Source organism: Alosa alosa, chromosome 7, assembly GCF_017589495.1.
Source record: "Alosa alosa isolate M-15738 ecotype Scorff River chromosome 7, AALO_Geno_1.1, whole genome shotgun sequence".
NCBI classification, from domain to species: Eukaryota; Metazoa; Chordata; class Actinopteri; order Clupeiformes; family Clupeidae; genus Alosa; species Alosa alosa.
In genome coordinates, this window is record NC_063195.1 from 29,374,761 (window position 1) to 29,391,009 (window position 16,249).

The following is a 16,249-nucleotide window of genomic DNA, read 5'->3' on the forward strand; positions in this document are numbered from 1 at the left end:
ATACGCTCATTTTTAAAGATGCATTTAATCCGAAGTCATGTCAGCTCTCTATGCAGGGGAGTAGGGCTGTCACTTTTATTCGAACATGACGTGAAATATCCGTTGGTCGAACTATAAATAAACTACTCGGTTTTAGTGCTGTGTAGCGCATTTCCGGTGTTGACAGGCAAGTAGGATTTGAGTTCAGATTGTTCAGGAGTAGGCTAGGTGATAATGATTGCACCTGGGAGAGGTAGGCTACATTCCCTTTATTATTATATTCACTATTGATAACGATTATATAAGGAACAACGAGAATGCATCTCGATCAGCAAGTGTTACATGGGTTTCGCCTGAGCGTTGTAGATAGATACCTTTAATTGGCTCTGGGTTTTGCGATTTGATTTCAGCATACGCTCATTTTTAAAAGATGCATTTAATCCGAAGTCATGTCAGCTCTCCATGCATGGAGTAAGGCTGTCACTGTCTATGATTAGTTTTATTTTATTGTTTACCATCTCATTCAGTGCTATATGATCCAGGGCTCATGACCAAATCAAGCCAATATAATAGCCAGTAGCCACAATGAGCCCATGCAGCCACCCTGTTTCGACAATCAAAGGTAACGGCCAGCAGACAGATAATTACGTCCCCAACTCATCTAAAATGTGGTGTCTTGAAATACTTTGGGTTCTACACCATAGATGGTAAAGTGACCGTTAAATATAATGTTAAAGAATGTATCTGTGGATTGTGGCTTTACATCGGGTCGGTTGACTCCATGTCGGGTGTCTCACGAACTCAAAGCCAGGCAAGCTGAGGACAGGCGCTCTGTTCCATCGTCGTTATGGTAACCAAACAAGTCTTCTTCTGTCTAGGTTTGTTTCTACGTTTAAGTGTTGTTCTATGTGGTCCACCTACTGGAGGGGCGTGTTTACAGCAGTTCCGTTTCACACATGCGCAGTCTACGCGTCACTTTGACGCGCGGTCTTAAATTTCGGTCGACTCAAAGACGCGACGCATGCTGTAAAAATGACGCAATTCTCGTCACGCGCTCACCAGTGCCGCGTGCGCGGGACGCAGACGCGGGACCATACTTAACACTTAACAAGTATGCATTTAACCCCGCGTTACTTTGTGCCCCGCGCTCCCCCACATGTAATCTGATGCATCTGGTGATCCAGCTCCATCTCCATCACTTTCAGAAAGACTGCATGGCGCCAGCTTGATTCATGTCCTGTTGTAGGCTACATGCTGATCATTATCACTAGGCTAGTGGTTTAGGGCCGATTTCTTTTCTCTCCCTTTCTGTTTTCTTTAGTCTTAACTTTTTTTTTTTACTCAAGTAACGGATGGGATTTTTTATGTAGCTGGCACAATACTTCACTCAAAATGTAATCAAGTAAAATTTAAAATACCGATTTTATAAACTACTTAAAAAATACAAAATACACAGAAAAACTACTCAATACAGTAACGTGAGTTAATGTATTTAGTTACTTTCCACCTCTGATTATTATTATTTATTTATTTATTGTAATAACAGAGTAACATATCCTATACATTTGATTTTTATTTAAAAAAAAAAAAAACTTTATCATTTATTACAAAACAAAATATTACTTTTTACTATTAGCTTAAAGATATGCAATTCCTATTTACTACTGTAAATGTGTGATAGTTGTAGTTATTTTCATATGTGTCAAACTATACAAGTCCATTTTGTTTGTTTTCAAATGCGTTCATTTCATATAAGTTGTAACTTTTGAGTTGAAGAGTGGAAGCTCTGAATTCATAAACTCTCATCTAAACTCATCAAAAATGTTGATATAATTATATTGACAGAAACATGGTGTCAAAACGATACATTCACTCACTGTCCCCCAGGATATAATGAAGTCATGCCCTCTATAAAATTTAAAAATATACGCAAGGGCAGAACATCGGGAGGTATCTTGGTGTGGTATAAAGAAAATCTTTGCCATCAGATATTGCCAATAAAACAGTGTAAATCACACATTTGGTTAAGATTAGATCAAACACTGGGCATAAATGATAAGAGTATATACCTCTGTGCTATCTATATACCCCCAGTAGACTCCCCATATTTTGAAGAGGACATTTTTGAAACTCTTCATTCAGAAATTGCCTATTTCCAGGCCCAGGGAAACATACTTCTAATTGGAGACCTAAATGGACGAACAGGAACTGAACCTGATATTGTTGACCCACAGGGAAACAACCATGTATTTGGCCAGTTTCCCCTGTTTACCACACCAACCATCTCCCACCGGAACAACCTTGACTCTGAAATAAACCAAAGTGGCAGGGAGATAGTGCAACTCTGTCGAGCCTTAGGCCTGTACATAGTTAATGGTAGGCTCAGAGGGGACTCTTTAGGGAGATACACATACTCCTCAGCTCTTGGATCCAGTGTAGTAGACTATGCAATCACTGACATGGACCTCTCCACTATCAGTGCATTCACTGTCAGAGAGCAATCTCCCCTTTCAGACCACAGTCAGATCAATGTGTTCTTTAACCTCTCAGGTCAAAAGAGCAAAACAAAAAGTGAACCTTGTAAACTATGTGATTCACATCCCACTTACAGATGGGCCCCAGACAGTAGAGACAAGTTCATCATGGCCTTGAACTCACCTGATCTGATAAATGACATATCAACATATGATCAAAACAAATATAACCTTGGAAATTAAGGTGTAAACAAGGCCGTAAATGATATCAACATGATATTTCATAAAGCAGCTATCAAAGCTGACCTCATAAGGCAAAAACGAAGCCTTTAAAAAGAAAAAAAATCTGACAAATGGTTTGATCAAGAATGCAAGACCATCAGAAAAGACCTGAGAAAAGTAGCAAATGAAAACATCACCAACCAAACAACGCAGCCTTTACGATTCATTACAATGAAATTCTAAACAAATATAAACATACAATTCGGAACAAAAAACAAAACTACAGCCAAAAGCAACTTGAAGATATTGAGAAGGCCATTAATGAAAATCAATTCTGGGATATGTGGAACAATTTCAACACAAAGGAACGACAAGCATTACCCATCCAAAATGGCAACATCTGGAAAGCACACTTTGAAGATCTATACAAAAACATACCAATTAATGACCTCAATTCAGATCAACATTTAATAAAAGAAAAACTCCAAACATTAGAAGAAAAAATGAAAAACAACCAAAACCCCCTTGACTTTCCAATTACCTGGGAAGAATTAACCACCCAGGCAAATTCTCTACGGCCAAGGAAAGCTTGTGGTCCAGATAGCATTAAAAATGAAATGCTTAAATGCAGCACCCCAGAGATGCAGGGTGCGTGTTGAAATTGTTCAACATCATCTTACAGTCAGGACATTTTCCTGACATGTGGTGTAAAGGGCTGATTTCCCCAATCCACAAAAAAGGGGACAAATCAAACCCCTCTAATTATCGTGGCATATGTGTCAGCAGTTGCCTGGGAAAGCTGTTCTGCAGTATCTTAAACAAGAGAATAACACATTTTCTTGATACACATTCCATTCTAAGCAAAAATCTAATTGGCTTCCTTCCAAAATACCGTACCACTGATCATGTTTATACGCTCCACACCTTAATTAATAAACATGTTCACCAAACAAAAAATGGCAAGATATGTGCTTGTTTCATTGATTTTAAAAAAGCGTTTGATTCTATTTGGCACAAAGGGCTCTATTTTAGACTACTAAATTGTGGGATAGGGGGTAAAGTGTATGACCTAATTAAATCCCTGTATTTAAATAACAGATGTGCTGTTAAAATTGAAAAAAAAAATAACCCAATACTTCACCCAAGGGAGAGGTGTCCGTCAGGGCTGTAATTTAAGTCCGACGTTATTTAATATATATATAAACTAACTTGCTATCCAGTTAGAGCAATGTCCCGTCCTGGCCTCTCCCTCCTAGATAGAGAGGTGAAGTCTCTATTTTTGCTGATGACTTGGTTCTACTGTCTGCTACTGAAAAAGGTCTACAACTACAGTTAGACATAGTAGAAAAGTACTGTAAGACCTGGGCCCTAGAGATAAACCTAGACAAAACAAATGTAATGATTTTCCAAAAACGCCCCAAATGCCAAGAAAACAAACACCAATTTAAAATAAACAATTCTATCATCCCCACACCATGAGCTATACCTACCTAGGTATAACAATGACAGCATCAGGGAGTTTTAACATGGCAGTGAATGCACTAAAGGAAAAAGCTCGAAGAGCCCTAAATGCAATTAAAAGAAAATTTTATAATCTCCAAATTCCAATTAAAATCTGGCTTAAAATATTTGATAGTGTCATCCAGCCCATTGCGCTGTATGGTAGTGAAGTATGGGGTCCACTCAGTCATCATAGCTATACTCACTGGAACAAACACACAATAGAATCTCTACATGCTGAGTTCTGCAGATACATTCTACAAGTACAGAGAAAAACACCAACAAATGCATGTAGAGCAGAATTAGGTAGATACCCACTAATCATTAACATCAACAAAAGAGCACTCAATTTTCTAAATCACCTTAAATCCAGCCCACAAGACACCCTTCATTCTAAAGCCCTCCAAACCCAAGAGCTGAACCCAGAAAAAAGTCCCCTACATCAGTTGTTGCAGAGACTAACTGCCTTGCCACACACCCACTCTGATCAGTCTCACAACAACACTGTTTTCCAAAAACCAATCAGAGTAAACCAAATTATGAAACAATGTAAAGAATCCTATTTGGAATATTGGAAAGAAGAAACTAAAAATCAAAGCAGATTACAATGCTATCTGGCCCTAAACCGAGAATATAAATTAGCAGAATATCTTAATACTGTCAGAGATAGAAAACAGAGACTGACCCTTACCAAGTACAGGCTAAGTGACCACAAATTGGAAATCGAAAAAGGAAGACTCAGAAAATCATGGCAACCAAAAGAACACATAATATGTGGTTACTGCATGACAGGTGAGGTCGAGACAGAGATGCACTTCCTCCTACAATGTACATCCTTCGATCAAACAAGAAACCTTTTCTTCAACAAATTTAACTCAGAAATTCCTAATTTTAATGAACTTAATGACATATCAAAATTAAAGATACTATTAGGAGAAGGAGATAAAGCATATCTTGCTGCCCAGTATGTATCAACATGCCACAATCTGAGGGACAATGAGTGACCTATATCGACAAATAAACACACACACAGACACACGCACAGACACACACACACACACACACACACACACACACTGCATTATACACGGCATTTTATTTTACTTTTACCTATTTATTTTATTCTTATGAAAATCTACTGACATGTTTGTGTTAAGATTTATTGTATAACTGCTTTGGCAATATAAGTGAGTTTGTCATGCCAATAAAGCATTCTTGAATTGAATTGAATTGAATTAAAACACATGGGATAAGGGATCATACAGTAGGTTTTTTTACACTGATGAGGCCAAAAACATGACTTCATTCCAGTATGTCATGCTAGAGTCTACTACGTGCCTGACATAAAATTATCCTGATACATTTTTTTCTTTACTGGCAACCATCATTGATCTTAAAATGTGATGAAGAGGATATGGGTAAGTAGCAATGCTTGAAAATGCCAGTTGTGTCACTTGCCATCACATATAGGCCATTATATAGCCTAAACTAAATATAATCAGTAAGCAACTCATTAGTCTGTGTTCAGCCAACCATGGGCATATATGCTTCCTGCTTTAGAGACCTGAAATGCCCTTGAGTAAGGCACCTAACCCCTCACTGCTCCCCGAGCGCCACTGTTGTTGCAGGTGCCGGGATTAGTGTGTGCTTCACCTGACTGTGTGTTCATAAACAGGTTTGGTTGGTTGTCACTTGTTTCACTTGTTTTTGTACTCGGACAAAGAAGTACTTCCATTTCGCATTTCGCATTTCATCAGTGGCATCAGATGAAAGTGAGATGAAGATTTCGGTATTTTCACCCAACACTCATGAGTGGAGGTGGATGATTGGAACACATGGCAAAGGTGAGATAAGAAATGATTTTTTAGTATTCTTTTATGATGACGGTGTAACTCAAGATCATCTGAATACTACAGAGTAAACAAGTGGGTAAGAAGGATTTTGATCACAGTTGTGTGTAGACACTGTAGACAAAGTTTAAAAACAAAGAGGCCCTAAACTAAAAGTGTCCTATTTAAAACAAGTTGTTGTAACTTATTCTCTCAGAGTTAGAGCACTGAGGTGACTTCAGATGAATGTTGGCCACTGTGTGTTTGTCCTCACCCCCTGTAGTAACCATACAATTCTTTTGGCATACTTTCTATCAACAACATACCAATACTACATTATGCTGCAGACAGCTGTTTCACTATTTCACGGATTGGGAAAAATGCAGACCAAATTTCCCTCACGGGATCAAAAAGAGGATACTTATACTATACTTTATATTGGCATTTATAATTTGGTCATGTTTCCTGCAGACATGGTAACTCGTACAGAAAAAATCTGCAAGGATGAATGATTGGACTTTCAGACTTGAGGAGTTAAACTATAAAGGCTGCCTCAAGGGATTTCCGTAGTGTGGGTGAACCGAGACAAACCTGTTCACAAATTTAAATTGTGTTCTGCAGGTTTGTCTGGCTCACTGAGGATAGGATTTTAGTGCTTTAATGGAATAGGTTATGTATGGTGAACTTTTTCAGACAAACATTTTTTTTACGTAAACACAAGAGATAATTTCCTTTCCCTCTCATGTTGTGATTTGACTTCACAAATTCTGGTCTAAGAATTGTACGATACATTATTCACTGTGGTAAATAGTATACTTGTGATGCCTTGATGCGTAAGTCCGGAAATGTTGCCATCTTTGCTGCCATCTTTGCTGCCATCTTTAGGGGAAAGTCCGTAGGAGTCGATTGCCAAGTGTGCTCTGGAAATTCACAATTTCGTCGCCGTTTAAAAAAAAAAAAAAAAAAACATACTTTCCCCTAAAGATGGCAGCAAAGATGGCAACATTTCCGGAAAGGTACTGGCTTGATGAAATTCATTCTGGACTCTCTATCCGACCACATAAAGACCTCGGGATACTTCGGTTTGGCTTTAGGGACCCTCTACTCACTACCACGTAAGTGCAATGTTGTTTGGAACTGTAGAAGAGGTATAAAAATAGCATTTTGTAGCGGCAAAATAATATGCCCTTCTCACTTCCACGCTAACGAGCTTTGACTAAAAACGGTAACATCAAACTTTCTCAAAACACATCCGAATGACATGATTTGGATGTCAACTCAACGTATGTACTCCCAATCATCCGTAAATCGATCTAAAGTGCATTTTACTCCGGATAATTCCTTTAATGCTGATTCGTCTGTATCAGATGCATCTGTGCTGAGTAATTACATTAATACACAGGATTAGGTGTTATAATCCCTTGTGCCAAAATCCAAGGTAAAAACACATTCAGAAGCCCCTGCCCAAATTAACTTTAAAAAGCACGCTAACCACCAATCTGCCAACCAATGGTCACAAACACAAGACAAATGGCCCATCTAACAGCAGTATACAGTATGCAACATGTCATTGGGGTTATCAAGTGGGCACCCTCATTCCCTGATGTTTCGTTAAGTTAGGCCCACGACACCTCATGAAGGCTTAACAGTGAAACCAGTATCCTGGATTCACTGTTAAAGCGATGGTTCGGAGTAATTTCACCCTAGGGTCCTTTGCACCATGACCCCGAGCCAAACACCCTCCCAGAATCTGTTTTCCCTTGGTCGAACCCTGGTCGAGTAGCGCTGTCAGAAACGAATGAGTTTCTGCAGGCGTAATGGAACCAACTTTTATCTCGTAAATTACCCCACTAATAATGTCCTGAATGGTATGAAACTTCTACAGTATGTTCTTTATTCATAAAACCAGGCATTGGAAAGTGTGTAGGTACACCAGGAGTTTATTTAAATAACACTTGCCTAATGGATGCTACTATCTGCTACTATACCGCTGCGTCGACGTTACTTTCGTGATTTGGGAAAAGCCCGTAAAAGTCCTGGCAGGAAACAATTACATCAACGTTTTTTGGTATATCCAGCTTTTAATATATTTTTTTACGAAGTGTTTACAACTTAGGCATGGTCTAGGTTGGTCCGTCCCGTTGATGCGGACTGAACCATAACCCTAAAAACCCTAACCAACCACCATCGACCCAGGCACAGTCCGTCACAAACACAAACAAATGAGACAGTTAGCTTACCTTAGCTTGCGCCCCAAGAACTGTAACTTCTCCTTACCCACAACCATTCACTTGCTTGTTCTGCTGCCAAGGACATGTTACTAACCACCTGCCTTAGACTTCGTCCACAAACGCTCAATTCAGACAGCAAGCCAATAGCAGATCTGGCCACAAACCCTAGTGCGCTGATTTCAATAGTCCTTAGTCGCGCATTCCAACCTCGCTGGGCTGCCTCTGCTATTTCAGTGTATTTCAGTAAGTTCAATGAAATAAACTATCTTCTCTGAATCCGACCACAGAAGTAGATCCGGTCTTAATCTAGTGCTCACTATTATGTGTGAGGTACCGCATCTGCTGGACAAGATCAACCTTCATTTCCAGGCCGCTCCATTTTCCAACTGGCCGGTTTTACACCTGGCCTTTGTACGTCAGGGGGATAAACCTTGTTCCACAAAGTTACTTTGCCTAACCCCTTTACTAGTTGCTAATGAATTGACTCTTCATTTATCCTCAATTGCAGCTGCCAAACATTTCAATACCTGGTTGTGACGCCATGTATACCGCCCCTGGGTGAGACTGACCTTGCACCCTGATAGGATATGGTGGAGGCTGCCCACACACAAACAAAGTGTGCATTTATCATCCTCACCAATTGACTTAAGTTCTTGGGAGATGGGAGCACATCATACGTACTGTAGCACCTGACATAAATCTGATCCTACCAGCTTCCATGCCCCATAGATCTTTCCATCTAATCCGTCTTTTTTCCACCCCTTCCCAGTTCACCCACTGCCCTTGTTTTGCCTGTGACACTGCCTTAGTACATCTTACAGTCTCCTCCTGTCTATGCATTTCCTCCACTACCATTTTCCTCTTTTGGGTTTACTTGCACCCAACCCTAGACCTCCCCACCCATGCTGCACATGGCCCATTATATCCCTATGCCTCAATGCTGATTGAACTTGCTTAACGGCCTGTTCTGGGTTCCACTACATACTACTACTACATATCGAAAACACAAGATGGCACCAGTGCATTCTGAAGTTTCATTTAATATATTCAGATTTTCATTCAATACTCTCAAGTTTAATCCAATATTCACAAGACAGGTTCCTTCCATATATTCAGACTTTCATTTCATATTTTATTCATTCATATTCAAGTTTCATTCAATCAATCTCATGAGAATCATAACTCTCAATGACTCCTACTGTCAAGACCGGTGAAACTGTTCTCTGACCATCGCATATCGCATCTGACCATTGCACACTATCGATCCCCAGCAGCACTACAGGCCTGAGCTGAAGGCCCATCTCAGCGGTGGGGTTCCACCCACTCCTCCAACCTCACCTCCACCACCCCGGCCTCCAACGTTTCCACCACCACAGTGCCCCCCGCAGGACACCACAGGAACAGCCCTGAGTGCTTCGTCAACTAAAAACAGAAAAGCTGATTACCATGTGCAACCTCAGAAAACCTCTCAGGTGACATGAGCCTGTTCTATACACTTATCTTCATGAAGCAAATTCTGTTAATGCTTCCTATTGTGAGAAAATATATTATCACAATGTAATGATCACTTCCCCAATTTGTCACTTAGACATGTGCTGATACACATGTTGGTATGTATTAAGCATGGCTGCAGTGTGGTCTTGGTGATAGGCTCAAAGGGACGCTGAAGCCCACAGCAGTCATACAGAGGTCTTGTCACGAGCCCCATTCCGTTCATGAATATGTTTTGATGATTTTTTGTTCAGGGTTTGCGCCCTGTTCGACCTCCTCCCCCTCCACCCACCAAAGCCAGGCATTTAACCAGGCAAAAGACTATTGATGAATACCAGGTGGGTAGGGAGTGTGTGTGTGTGTATGTATGTGTGGTTGGTGGATGATGTGTGGTAGCCTACTGTACGCTCAACATTTTTCATTTAATAAATTGTTATTTATAGCTCTTTAAATATCTACCTCTCTACTCTTAGTCTACTGTGGAACCCATGTATGTTGAACCAGATGAGCTCCATATCCGTGCCAAGGTAAGTGTGTGTGTCATAGCTGTCAACATTATCCCTCTGCTGACAGCAAGAATTTAGACTACAAAACTGCTGCACTAACTAAAACAAGGTGTGAAGCTAGGTCTAACATGACTTTGTTTACAGATTAGCATCAAATTGTACTCTCACAACAACCACTGCGTTATCTTATCACCTCCAATGCTTTGAAAACATCTGTTTCACTGGAAGGGCAAGGGGGTACCAGCTTATGCTGGTAGTTGGCTTTAGCTAGTATTTGCTGGTTTTCTTCCAGCTCTTGCTGGTCTTTGCTGGTGTAGCTGGTTGGGCCACCAGGTGGACATGCTAGTGTGGCCAGCCTGTCATGTGGGGTACAGCTGGTGTAAGATGGTCATACTGGTTTGCTATAATGATCAACATGAGCTAGCATGGTGGTACGACAAACAAGCCAGCTGAATTACCATCATAAGCTGGGTAAACCAGTAGAAGGTGTTTATTTCTTTTCTTTTTTGGGCCTTTTTTGCCTTTATTACGATAGGACAGTGAGGAGGCAGACAGGAGGCGAGTGGGAGGGAGAGATGTGGTCGGATCGGGAAATGACCCGGGTCGGACTCGAACTTGGGACCCCGTGTGGCATGAGCACTGTAGTCAGTTGCGCCACAGCGCCCCCTGAAGGTATGTTTTTGCTGGTCTAGCTGATTAACCTAGCCTGACGAGCCAGAGCCACATCAAGATGTAGGGTCTGAGAAGTCACCATTGGCAGCACTCAATCCGAGGGGCGGGATAAACGGTTATCTTTCAAATTTCCTCTGCACGCAATAGGATAGTGCTACAACTCATCAGTCCCATGTATTTTCCCACCAGCAGAGCTAGTTGGCTAGTTGATCAAACTTTTGCCAATTTAAATAAAGTTTAACTCGAGTTCAAAGACCGTTTGTTTTCAAGTAGCAGGGAATTCACACGGAACCGTCGCCATACACGATGTGATTGGCCTGGTCTAAGTTTCATTTTTCCAGCTCAAAAGCCAAAGGAGAGTTGCTAGACCACCCTGTCTGCAAATTACATTTGCTGCCACTAGGGTGTCTAGATTTCTAGGCAATGGTCAACCATCATAGAGTGGTCAAACAAGATGGTTAATAAGCTGGTCAACCAGCAAACCACGTTAAGCTGGTCAGGCTTTTTTATTCAGCAGGGAGGTCCGATGGTAGGGCTAATGTTATGAGAGTAGGCCTAATAAAATATGTTATATTTTACAGGAAAATATTAAAACGGGACAGCATTAAAAAAGTTAAAATACGTGAGAACCCTGGAAAAAACGGGAGGGTTGACAGGTCTGGTGTGTGTGTGTGTGTGTATGAGTTTGTGTCTATCTGTCTGTCTGTCTGACTATGTATATACATTAAACTCATTCATAATTGTTTTCTTATAGGCCTATGTAATTCTATTCTATGTAATATTGATTGATTGATTTCTAGATCAAGACAATAAGACAATAATCCAAAGGATGACATGCTAAAGTAAAATACTTATTACACACAGGAAACAGAATAGATGTAATACAATCTGTCCACACTCATTCTTCTTCTCTTTATATGCCAACCTTTTTAACTCCAGACTGAGCCTGCTGAAGAGCCACTGTACATTACTGTTCTGCCTGATCCCCCATTTAACACTCAGGTAACTCTCTCGCTCTCTCTCTCTGTCTTTGTGTACTTGAATGTGTGTGACCCATCATGCTCATACTCTCCCATAAACCTCTCCAGAGAGATTTAGATACATTAATAAATAAACCTAACATGTACAGTATCTTGTGCCGGATGTATGAATGTGTCCATGAAATAAAAAAGGGGGAAAAATGGGCTGTTCTTGGGCACTATAGTAAAGGAATTATACACCCACAACCTATTCCAGATTTGAGATAAGATTTCTGTTCCCTATCTACTCGGGCAGCCCCAAAGACTGCACCACTCTGTGTCTGAGAGTCCCGATGGTCCCTGGAGCAACAGCATCTCTCCCAGTCCACCTGTCCCGGTAAACAAAGAGCTTTTTCCCTCAATGACTCAATAAGAACTTGGTCTGTGTGTTCGAGGACATTGTCTTTATTTACTTATCATTACTCACAGGCCGAAAGACAGAAGTTCCAGCACCAGCTCTCTCTCCCAGCCAGACTTCCACAAGGGCTGGAGACCTCTCGCCATATATCAAAGGTCTGTTATGACCAGGACTGTGTATTAATTTATGAGTAATAACCACAACTCTCTATTAAATATTTGAGTGATAGTATAAAGGATACTCATTGAATATGCCAACACTTGTCATACAACAAACTCTGACATATTACTGTAGAAGGGCTATTCTTCCCAGAGCAACTCGGGTTTAAGTGCCTTGCTCAAGGGCAAGTATAAAATATAAGTATATATACTCTTTTGATCCCGTGAGGGAAATTTGGTCTCTGCATTTATCCCAATCCGTGAATTAGTGAAACACACACAGCACACAGTGTACACACAGTGAGGTGAAGCACACACTAATCCTGGCGCAGTGAGCTGCCTGCATCAACAGCGGCGCTCAGGGAGCAGTGAGGGGTTGGGTGCCTTGCTCAAGGGCACCTCAGCCATGCCTACTGGTCGGGGTTCGAACCGGCAACCCTCCGGTTACAGGTCCGGAGTGCTAACCAGTAGGCCACGGCTGCCCAAATGGGCACAATGGTGAAAGCTGGGAATTGAACCCACAACTTTTCTGGCTACCACATGCTAGCCCAGCCCCTACACCCCTACACTACCACCACCCATATATGCTGCTATGTCTCCCTACTCTCTCACAGGAAGAGCTGGAGATACTTCTGGAGTGGTGGAACACAGCCAAAGGTGAGACGTTGATGGATTAAGGTAACAGATCCAAGTGCATGGATGAGGAGGGGTGTTCTCTGGATTCTGAATGCCTTTTATTTCTATATCTGCCATTCATGTTCATGATTCATTGCCCACACTCACCTATTCGGCTGCCTTGTGTGTGTTTCAGAGACAGAGCGCATTTATCACCAATTCGATGAAAACAATTTGACGTATGTGGTTTCCTCAGACAGTCGAAAACAGCTCATTCTAGCATGTTTTGTCTCATTTTTACTGTATTTAAAGCCTTTTTAGTCAGTGTGTTTGCTTGTCTGCTCTACCTTGCACCATGTAGGATGATCTCTAATGAGGCTCATCGGGTAAGACTGGCGCTGCACCTGTTTGAAGGTCTCCTGTTCTTCCGCGGTCAGATCTTCAATGACCACATCACCCAGCTCTACTGCATGGCCGACAAACTGGACGAGCTGCACAAAAAAACGAGGATCGCTGGCATTGCAGGGGGCACCTCAGGGGCAGTCGGCGGGGTGGCAGTGGTCGCAGGTTTGGCCCTGGCACCTTTTACCTTTGGGGCGTCTTTAGTGGCGACTGCCGTTGGCATCGGAGTAGCCGCAGTGGGGGGCGTGACCGGGGCATCGATGGCCATCAAGAACAAAATGTCCAACACCAAGGAGAGGAAGAGAGTAGAGGAGATCATGCAGAACTACAAGATTCAGATGGAGGATGTGGAGGCCTGTCTGAACTTCGTCAGCACGGGGATGGAGTGCTTGATGAAGTGCAATCTTGGCATCCTACGGGGCATAGACAAGGACGCCATGAGAGTGCTGAGGTTGGCACAGGTGGTCGGCAGCCAATCGATTTCTGTGAGAGCGAACGGATGGTCCTCCGGCGTTCTGGACGGATTCACAATGAGCATGGACATCTACTTCTCCAAGGAGGACCAGGAGCAGCTCAAGAAGGGTTCGGAGACCAAGTTCGCCAGAAAGATCCGGGAACTGGCCAAGCAGCTGAAGAGTGGCCTGGACCAGCTGATACAAGTCAGGGACACAGTTCGCTCTGCTGTCCAGCAGGTGGCGATGTAGTAGACTGGACCAGCTGATGCAATTCAGGGACACAGTTCGCTCTGATGTCCAGCAGGTGGCAATGTGGTAGACTGGACCAGCTGATGCAGTTCAGGGACACAGTTCGCTCTGATGTCCAGCAGGTGGTGATGTGGTAGACTGTTGTGTTTTGATCTCAGGGTCAATGTACTTTAGAACACTACAAAATGTATAAATCCAAAAGTCAAGACTATCTTTCTTTACATGCTATCTTCCTTTACATAGCTCCCACATCACTCTAAGATTTGTATGTTTCAGTGGAGCACACATCTTCCATACTCAGATTCTCCATTGTTGTGTAAAATAAAAGTATCAGTCTTATCTACATTATGTATTTTAATTCAACTTGAGTAATATTTCATTGATAAGAATTCTGCTTTCTACGAAGCTTTGACTACTGCTAACATACAGGGAAACAGAAATGCACTCAGCAGTACTCTTTTGGAATGTGCATGCTGTATTAAAAAGAGCAATTCCATAAGCCTATACTGTGTTATTCTGAATAGATTAAAGGCAGCAATGCAAATTCTTACCTTAACAGCTTCAAAATCATTGTGATGGCAAACTAACTGCAATAGGGAGAATGGGGTGCTTATCCAGCTGCACCCTACCTGTATACGGAGTTTATGGCAATTGTGCAATAATCTATTATTTGTATGAAATTGTGTAATATTACCTTGTCAGTTGACATGGTTCCTCTGGGATTATGTTTGAATGTTTGCAGTTCTGTAAAATACAAACACTCTGCAACTGTAGGAATTCAAGAGATGTATTTGTTACTTGCATATTTGCACAGAAACAAAAAGCAGTGAAATGAGGGATCGTGACAGCAACTCCACCCTGTGCAAAGGGAACAAAGTATAAGTATAAATAAATAATAATAAAAAAGGTGAGGGTAAATAAAAATAAATACATTTTAATGGGCTTATAAAAAGGAAAAGTGCTGGGACAGTTATGCATTCATGGCCCGTATGGCTTGGGCAAAGGAGCTCCTTAGTCTTTCAGTTCTGGCTTTGGGACTGGAGGCACTTTCCAGCCACATAAAAAGACTGTGGTGGTGACAGTCCTTTAGGATTTTCTTTGCCCTTGACTGGCAACTGTGCACTCTTGGGGGAATTCTCCTATTCGTGCGTAAATAGCGCGTAAGCTTTTTTTTTACGCACTTCAGTTACGTATCACTGTGTTACGCTGTGTTACACTGTGTCTCCCATAGACTTCTGAAGTTCGCCTACAAAAAAGCTACCATCTTTGCCCATATAAGGAGAACCGGTATCTCTTGAGATTTTTCCTATGGGAAAATAACATGGGGATTTGGAATTATCACATCTGTTAAAATCTCGCAGGGACGACAAAATCGGAAATGCAGATGTTTTCCCACACACACTTTTGTCCTCTGCCTTCGAGTGGATACTGTGATTAGCCCTTATTGAACTATTCAGCCATTCCAACTGTCAGTTGTCATCAACTATGACTCCCGCCAACTGTTTCCTCTGCCCACAACTGTTTCCAAATAAAAGTTTGTTTTGCATTTTATGTTAATGTATGTTTTGCTTTTTCATGCACTGGTAATTTCCTCGAAATTACATTTTCTAGTTTAAAATAGAACCAGACTGATCCACCACCTCCTTAATTTAGGTTGATATGAAAACGTGGAACGTGGACTTTCTCAATCTCATTGGCCTTCTGAATGCCATTTAAATCCAGAAAGAACACAAACAAGTCTTTGATTTTGAAAACGTAAGCAAGGTGAACTGAATCGGGCCTACAGTAAAATGTTATCAATCGCATAGCATAACAAAAAAATGACTTCACGAAATTTCACTTTTGCTTTGAGGTTGGTAATGAGTCAAGACGTGCTTGAGGTGAGTAGATCCATAAATTAAAAACTCACTGTTGAGAAAGTTTCAATTGTCGTGTTGTGAGAGACTGGGATAATAACAATACCAGTCTCTATTACAAACGAATCAAGAGACAGGCGAATATAAACGCTAGTCCAGAAGTCTGTGCAAATGTATGGATGACTTCGGTCAAATTGGAAAGAAATGGCTCTGGGATTGACTAACTTCACGTT

The 16,249-nt window shown here is 41.5% G+C and overlaps 1 protein-coding gene across 1 annotated transcript; it reads left to right on the plus strand.

The window, feature by feature from the left end:
* Nucleotides 1-5,639: 5,639 nt before the first annotated feature.
* On the plus strand, nt 5,640-14,505 carry LOC125296968. The gene is made up of 10 exons (XM_048247092.1): nt 5,640-6,019; nt 9,507-9,707; nt 9,981-10,064; nt 10,200-10,253; nt 11,844-11,906; nt 12,180-12,260; nt 12,353-12,436; nt 13,054-13,096; nt 13,251-13,293; nt 13,416-14,505. The coding sequence occupies exons 1-10, from the start codon at nt 6,011-6,013 to the stop codon at nt 14,158-14,160; spliced, it is 1,407 nt and encodes a 468-aa protein (XP_048103049.1). The 5' UTR covers nt 5,640-6,010; the 3' UTR covers nt 14,161-14,505.
* The last annotated feature ends 1,744 nt before the right edge of the window (nt 14,506-16,249 follow it).

Coding starts and splice junctions, on each gene's coding strand:
- LOC125296968 (XM_048247092.1), top strand. Junction 10,065..10,199: donor AGACTATTGATGAATACCAG/GTGGGTAGGGAG, acceptor CTCTACTCTTAG/TCTACTGTGGAACCCATGTA. Junction 13,294..13,415: donor TTCGATGAAAACAATTTGAC/GTATGTGGTTTC, acceptor TGCACCATGTAG/GATGATCTCTAATGAGGCTC.